Source organism: Pristis pectinata, chromosome 19 (assembly GCF_009764475.1).
Source record: "Pristis pectinata isolate sPriPec2 chromosome 19, sPriPec2.1.pri, whole genome shotgun sequence".
Taxonomy (NCBI): domain Eukaryota; kingdom Metazoa; phylum Chordata; class Chondrichthyes; order Rhinopristiformes; family Pristidae; genus Pristis; species Pristis pectinata.
Genome location: NC_067423.1, coordinates 20,069,447 through 20,077,676, shown reverse-complemented (window position 1 = coordinate 20,077,676; position 8,230 = coordinate 20,069,447). Strand labels below are relative to the sequence as shown.

The window sequence follows — 8,230 nt, the reverse complement described above, 5'->3', positions numbered from 1 at the left end:
CTGGAAAGACTGCGCGAGAGGCTCGGCAGCTTGGCACCGATTCCCACTTCGCGGCATGGTCAAGCCCCATCCTGTGAGCCCAAGGAACTACGAGACTGTAAGTTTGTTTTCGTTCGCAGGGGCACACCCCAGGCACCATTGCAACGACCATATGAGGGGCTGTTCTGGGTCATCAGGAATAATGGGTCCACCTTTATTTTGGACATCGGGGGCAAGAAAGAAGTCTTCATGACGGACTGCCTCAAACCGGCCCATTTAGATCTACAACAACCGGTCAAGGCCCCAACACCGCGACGCAGAGGCCGACCTCCGAAGCAACGGCTAGCATAGCCCACGAACCTTGGGGACCGTTTCACCGGTTCTGGGGGGGGGGGGGGGCGGGGAGGGATTGTGTAGCAACTCACTGTCTGAGCAAGCGAACCGGCTCAGCGGTCGGGTCGCACATCGTTGGAGCGGCGAGGCCCAAGATGGCGCTGGGCCTTCGTCTTCCCCGAGCAACGGGGAGAACCCGCTCGTGGGAAAAGTTTGATGACGTAGCACATATGTCATTTCCATTTTCGGTGGGGGGGATCTGCTCCTCTTAAAAGGCCCACCCAAAGCGGGAAAATAAATCAGTTTTGTTCTGCAACTCATCGACTACTGTCTTACTTTCGCAGTGCGGTAGCACCTGCTACATGTTAATATTTGTATTATGTTGGGTAATATATTTGAGAATATTTTTTATGGCTTTACATAAAATAGGAATGAGTGAGCTCCTAGTTGGTAACTAAATCAATAATTCAGAATAGAATACACATTCTGACATGGATTGAGTTCATAACAATTTTGAAAATATAGCTTAGCTATGCAACAACTGCCTTTTTAACTTCTTCCTTCCCACAAACACTCTTTCCAGGTGATGTAGGGTTTTAATACACTGCATTTGGTGCCCACAATGTGGTCTTCTCTACATTGGGGAAACCAAATGGTAATGAAGGAGGCCAATCAGCCCTAGCCTTTGTCAACTCCTTGGGAAAACCAAATTTAAATTTGGTGACTACTTTGCAGAACATTTCTATTCAGTCTGCAAAAAGTGACCCTGAGCTTCCAGATACCTGTCACTTTAACTCTCTATCCCATTCCCACTTTGATCACAGTGTATCACAAACCATCTAGTTCATAGGTTAATGAGGGAATTTAGATAGATAGAGAGAAAGAAAACAGACAAAGGAACATATAAAAATTGTGAAATACAGTCATAGTTGTAAGAAATGCCCAGCAGTCATGCAATGTTAGAGGATGGAGGAAAATCTGGATAAACATAACAGATGGACAACCTGCAGCAGAACTGCCTAGTTCCAATGTCTTATATATGTACCAACCAGATGGCTTCTTTAATGGCAACCCCAGCTTCCCCCATGCTTGTAACTAACTTATCACAAACTCAAATCACCTAGATAATATCTGAATGACAATAAATATGTCAGCTTTCCACACTTGTACAAAACAGCTAAAGGAAGTCAAATTCAGTAAGGAAGTTGGGCTTTGTAAGCACAAGGTCCAGTTTGGTGGGAGAAAAGCCATATTGCAGTGATTTAAAAACAGAAAATACTGAAAACACTCGACAGCTCTGTCAACATCTCTGGAAGGAGAATCAGAGTTAACCTTTCAGGTTGAAGAACGAGGGAAGTAAGAAAACAAGTTGGTTTTAAGTTGCACAGAGAGTGAGGGAGGGATAGATAGAACAAAGGGAGTATCTCTGATAGGGTCAGATCAAGATTTCTGTGTGAAGAAGCTGTTGATGAAGTGGTCTGATTGAAGGATGAATGAGACCAGTTCAACTTGGTGGTGTAGGACTTCAGGCTTCTGTACCTCCTGCCCAATGGTAGCTGCGAGAAGATAGCACATCCCAGATGGTGGGGACCTTTGACAATAGATGTTGCCTTCTTGGGGCAGCCCCTCATGTAGATACCACCAATGGTGGGGAAGGATGTGCCCATGATTTATTGGGCTGAATCCACCAGTCTCTGCAGCTTCTTATATTCCTGCGTGTTCGAATTACCAGACAAGACCATTATGCAACCGGTCGGGATATTTTAAACAGAGCATCTATAAAAGTTTGTTAGAGTGTTTGGTGACATGCTGAACCCCCTTAACCTCCTAAGAAAGTAAAGACGCTGCTGCACCTTCCTTGTGATTGCTTACTAGGCTGTGCGGCCAGATGCAAGAAAGGGAAAGTGAGCATTTTATTAGAATTTGAGATCAGGATAAGGTGAGAGTGAAGCTTGCTAAGATATTATCAGCTATGCACAAGGTTGGTTCAGTCGGAATTAAAAGTTCCACTTAAACAAATGACCTGGTGGAAAGGAATTTAATGACCTGACGTGCCAAAAGTTAAACTAACTGACATGCATTCCAGGAAGGAAAGGAATTGATTCAGCCATGCCACATGAAGGTGGGTTGTGTAAGCTCTGAGCATTGTTAATCACAGACAGTCCTGAACAAAAAGCTGATAACTTGTCAAGTAGCTGAGGAATTAGTATTAAAGTAATTTGTAAACTCAAGCTCTGTAAGTGTCCAAATCCTGTTGGTGTTGACCAACAGCTGTCGATTAAATTGCAACCTTGGCTATTGGCTTTAAGTACTGTAACTTTGACCATTAGTGACTTAACCGTTTACATTTAATGAATTGCTATTTGTAACCAATAAATATTATTTATTGCAAGGGCTGTGAATCAGTATCTTACTTGGCAGTGGGCAAGTAAGAGTTAAATCACTGACAAGCTTGGGAATAACATAATCAAGTGTTGGTAAACAAAATTTAATTTTGGTTCAATCTGTGTTCTGTTTCAGTTAACATTATCACTGGATCTATGCCTAAAGATAAAACCATTTCCAGTTCATTGGTTAAGACTTAAGAGGGAAATAAGGATCTGTCTAGTTCCTTAGTGTATGTTTCTCATTCATTGTGTCTACCTTTGCACATCACTACATAATTGTACAATTATGTTGGTGTTTTTAGCTGGTATAACAACAGGTGCAGCTGATAACAATTGTGATGGCAATGGCTGTTTCATTAAATTAACTACACCAGTTAACAAGAGTACAGGGTACCTGGAAATGTTGTATTGGGGTATATTGTAATAGATAAGCTATATCCCTTGCATGTCTTAATGTATATTCCAAGATTTATCCAGCAGGCAATAGAGCAACTTTACAGTTGAACTTTGCAGAGAGTATTAGTGTTTGGTGATATACAGTTGCTTGCTTGAACTTCCATTCGACCAAAACCACTTTTACTAAAATGTCCCAAATCATCTTAGTTATAGTAGATGATCTTGGTGAGAAATATTTTCACTCGGATTAGTAACTCCAATGGCTAATTTGTTACTGACGCTCTGTAAAATTTTAGCCTAGTACTACCTCATTTGATTGTTGTATCTTTTTTTGTTGTATTTTTTTCAGTTGCTGGGACTTGATTTACTGGAATTCAGCTTTCACTGATAAGTTTCCTTGTTTGTTATTCAGTAAGAAACACCATAATGCAGTTTCCCTGCTGAAACTGATGTGATTGTTACCAAAATTTAATCCAAATGATGCACGAGTATTCAACTATATATACACATACATGCTTTGACCAAATTCCCCTGTCTCATATGATGATTTCAATCACATTGCTGCAGCGGAAAGGAACTATTTGTAGGAATATAATAAATCAAATCTTATAAGATATGTCTTTTTATTTCTGTAAAATATATTTTACTGATAATTATAATACATTATTACTTCATTGACGAGTGTCCACTGGAGAACTAAAAATGATCATTGAGATTGGGTTTAGTAAGAAAGTTCATTATTATAGCCATTTAAATTGGATTCCTTAGAAATTTCTCAAAGCCTTCTGTTTGGCCGGAAGTGCATGCATAAACAGGAATTGAATTGCACTTCTGTGAAAGTAATGATGGAAGCAGCTGTTTAGATTAAGATTTTCTGAAATCCATTTATCAAAGATTTAACATGAAAATTTCTATATAGTATAAAGAGTGATGAATACCATCTTAAATTGTAATTTTTTAATGAAAAATGTCCAGAAATATAGTGTTGATATAGGAGTGCTTGAAGATTATTATTTTCTGCCTTTCTGGTAAAGGGATAATCTTGATATATTGCTTAAATACAAAATTATAGATAATGGTTTAAAACCAGACTTTGAGTCCACCTAAGGCTGAATTTCAACTCCTAGGGCCACTAGTATTTGGTCTCTCACACTTGGTCTCTCTGGCCTCCATATTAAAATCATGTTACATTGGGATGCAACATGATGTGCTACTATTTATATATTGCATTTAACATAACAAAGAATCCCAAGGTGTTTCACAAAGAATTTCAAATGGTATTTTGGGAAGCCAATGGTTGCACACCTGCCTCAGTTCTGAGTTCTTGCCCCCACTCTAATAATTTGAGCACAATAATCTGGATCAAAACCCCAGACCTGATGTCAGAGGTCTTTTTGGTGAGAGGTTAAATTAAGCCTTCATCAGCTCTCTCAGATGAATATAAATGAGCTCATGGCAATATTTCAGCAGTATCCCCTAAGTCCGAGTCAATATTATTTGTCTCGAATCAATATTTCCACAAAAAGATTGGTCATTATCGTATTGTTGTTTGAGAGACTATGCTGTCTGCAAGTTAGCTGTTGCATTTCGTACATTGTCGACAGAGGCAATATACTTTATTGGCTGTAAAGTGTTTTGGGGAGTTCTAAAAATACATGAAAGTTGCAATATGAATGCATATGTTTTCCTTTTTAATTGCCAGAGGAATGCATTGGTGTATTGGTTAATAGGTTGCTGTGTTTTTTTCAGATGCTAAGACACCTGTTTTTACCATCAGGCATGGCATCGAAAGAGTACTGATATGGATACAATAAGGTAGAGATAGATGCATATCCCAAAAACTTAATGAACATATGAACTTGACGGATTAAGGTTTAAAACTGGATTGGGTATGGGAATCGTAACCAATGAGGTTGCAGTGTAAGCTCCTTGGCAACTGTTTATTTTTCTAACATATTGCAAGAAATGTATTTATTATTTCAATGCCATACAATGGGCGGTGATCGTTTTATTTTAGTTTTGCGAGAACTACATGTCCCAACATACAGCGCGCTTGGTAATTCGTGCTTGTAGGTTGTGGTGTTCGAAGAACCGTTTCACACCGTCCTTGGTGTCAGGGGCTTTGCAGCTCGCAAGCCAAAGACTGTTCTCCGTGCTCCAATAATTCTTCAGCACCGGAGCATGAAGTGAGTAGCTACCAGGGTGAGGTATGCGTCGCTGATCCACGCACTTTGCACCTACACAGTATGCTCTGTGGGAAGGAAAGAAAATCAGCCTGACGAAAAGAAAATCGGAATAAGAGGTTAAAATCACAGCGCGGAATCGTAAACTCCAGAATAACAGAATAATGTCAGATTCGGAACAATATCAAGCGATACATTTTGCATCAGAAGGTAATTTTTTTTGTGAAGATTGAAGATAATCTCTGCCGAGTTGGGGTGACGATTTGGAACAGCAGAATGTTGCCAGCTCAGGAGGCAGCTAAAATTTATCACACTAATTATGTGAGGAACTCAAGAGCGATCGGTGTACTGTGGGCGATTTTCACCATTTGTTTTGCTATCGTGAACGTGGTGTGTTTCATCCAGCCTTATTGGATCGGGGATGGCGTGGACACCCCCCAAGCCGGTTACTTCGGGCTCTTCCATTACTGCATCGGGAACGGGCTCTCCCGGGAGTTGACCTGTCGCGGTAGCTTCACTGACTTCTCCACCATTGCGTCCGGGGCTTTCAAAGCCGCCTCTTTCTTCATCGCCACATCCATGGCGCTCATCATGGGCTGCATCGCCTGCTTCGTGCTCTTCTTCTTCTGTAATACGGCAACCGTCTACAAAATCTGCGGCTGGGTTCAACTTACATCTGGTGAGTGAACACGCAGAGGAGTCAGCACTTAATTGCTCGTTTCCGAAGTAAAACGTAGCTTTGAACCCAATGCAACGATTTTTTTTAAGGTCAGCGCTCCTTGCCAGAAATTGCAAATCTCTACAGTGAGAACTTACCTTTCGAAATAAATTCATTTGTGATAGAACCTAGTTGATTTCAGCAAGGTCTGTGGTCAAACTTTACTACATTTACAGTAACCAATGTAAGGAAAGATAGCTGAGAGAAATGATTGAGTATTAGACTGTGCATCTTAAAACAAATGAAAACACTTGAAGTGTTGATGTTTTTAGGCAAGAGTTTCGTCTTGGTGTGATATAATACATTTGGTTTTCTATTAGTTACTGTTGTACATATTTGGACTACTCTAGAGTACAGATGTATTTTATCCGGTTCACGTATATTTCCTCGTTATTTGCAGTTTTGGGTCTTTATTAATGAGGCGAAACGTTCGTTTTTGCTTTGTTCATGCTGAGTTTCAATACATTTGCCACAGAAATAATAGAACTTTTCTGATCATTTCTTGTACCGATTATAATGCACATTTTTGGTCAGTTGTATATTTAAAATTTTCGGAATAAAATTCCGATGATTCGAGGGACACCTGAATAGCAGGAAATCCATAGATAACACACTTCACTTTCAAGGTATTCTGTCTGTATCTAAAGACAACTTTAAAACCAAGAGTACCTTGTACTCAAATGGGTACCTTTAGGAACGGAGTTGATTAATGTGTCACAAGTTACACACTCTAGGAACAAGTTTCCCAACAATTAAACTTGTTGAAAGACGAATTAGTTCGACCATTTCATCCACGCTCCGTTTATAAAATGTTGCATCTAAAGCAAACATAGCACATAAATCTCAGCTTATTATTATATAACAATCATTTGGTGCAACTATTTTCATCTAAACAGTTGGCATTTCAGTTTAAACATACTTATTTCCTAATTCATTATGCACATTTTTTATTATTACAGCAGTATATTTTTGAGTCAGATAAGAAAACAATTAGTCACATCCAAATTAATTAATTCCCAAATCATTCCTGTAATGGAAATGCAGTCTGGTTCATAAATATAGGTGAGCTGCTGTGCTGACATTAACTGAGAAAAAACGACTGTAGTGTATTGATTCCTGAATGATCAGGTATTTCCATTCAGTCAGTAGATTATATGCATGCACAAATGGATGTTGTAGTCTTGAATCCACAAAAACATGTTTGAAAAATGCTTCATTTAATACAATGGGGAATGCAGAGGAATATTTTGTGTTTCGTTGAGGATTTTTAAGATTCAGCGATTTAACAACTACTTTGTTATGAAGTCTCCATTGTGGAATTTTGGCTGGTTCCCAAAAGTATCCAATATCTTTAAAAGTTGAAAATTAAACTGTTCAAAAAAGTACGTGCATTGAAAATAATTTAATGGACTTTTCCAGTATCCTGGGATAGAGCTCTGATCTAATCATAAATCTATCATATTTATATATACAGTTGGTAAAGTCAAAGTCAAGTTTATTATCATATGCACAAGTACAGGTATGCACCTGTAATGGAACAACTTCTTTGCACAGCAGCACAGGCACATAGCATCAGATATACAACATTCACAAGAAAAACATAAATCAATGACATAACTTATACAAAATAATACAAGAAAGAACATAGAACAGAAAAACAAAGTCCATTATAATGCAAAGTAGTCACAGTGTTGCCCAGTGTCACACTGAGGTAGTGGTATTGGTTTATTATTGTCACTTGTACCGAGGTACAGTGAAAAACTTGTCTTGCATACCGATTGTTTAGGTCAATTCATTACATAGTGCTGTTACATAGAGTTAGTACAGAGTTCATTGAGGCAACATAGGTAAGAACAATAACAGTACAGAGTAAAGTGTCATAGCTACAGACGAAGTGTAGTGCAGGTAGACAATAAGGTGCAAGGTCACAACAAGGTAGATTGTGACGTCAGAGTCCATCTCATCATATAAGGGAACTGTTCAAAAGTCTTATCACAGTGGCATTGAAGCTGTCCTTGAGCCTGGTGGTATATGCCCTCCGGCTCCTGTATCTTCTAGTGATTATTGTTGTGCAGGTTGGTTCAAGAACTGAATGGTTGAAGGGGAATAGCTGGTATATTTATTAATGATAACATAATAAATAAAAGTATATAAATTTATGGTATTCAGCATATGTCTATGTATAGCTTTATTTTCTTCTAATGTTCTAGCATATTTAATAAATTAACCTCACT

General features: G+C 38.9%; 1 protein-coding gene across 2 annotated transcripts in view; it reads left to right on the top strand.

Moving 5' to 3' along the window:
• Positions 1 to 5,230: 5,230 nt before the first annotated feature.
• The window catches only part of lhfpl3 (LHFPL tetraspan subfamily member 3), a 157,003-nt gene continuing 154,003 nt past the window's right edge, over positions 5,231 to 8,230 (top strand). For both annotated transcript variants that reach the window (XM_052033997.1, XM_052033996.1), the window contains exon 1: positions 5,231 to 5,957. In XM_052033997.1, the coding sequence (XP_051889957.1) occupies positions 5,555 to 5,957 (403 nt within the window). In that variant the 5' untranslated portion in view covers positions 5,231 to 5,554. The remainder of the gene's footprint in view (positions 5,958 to 8,230) is intronic.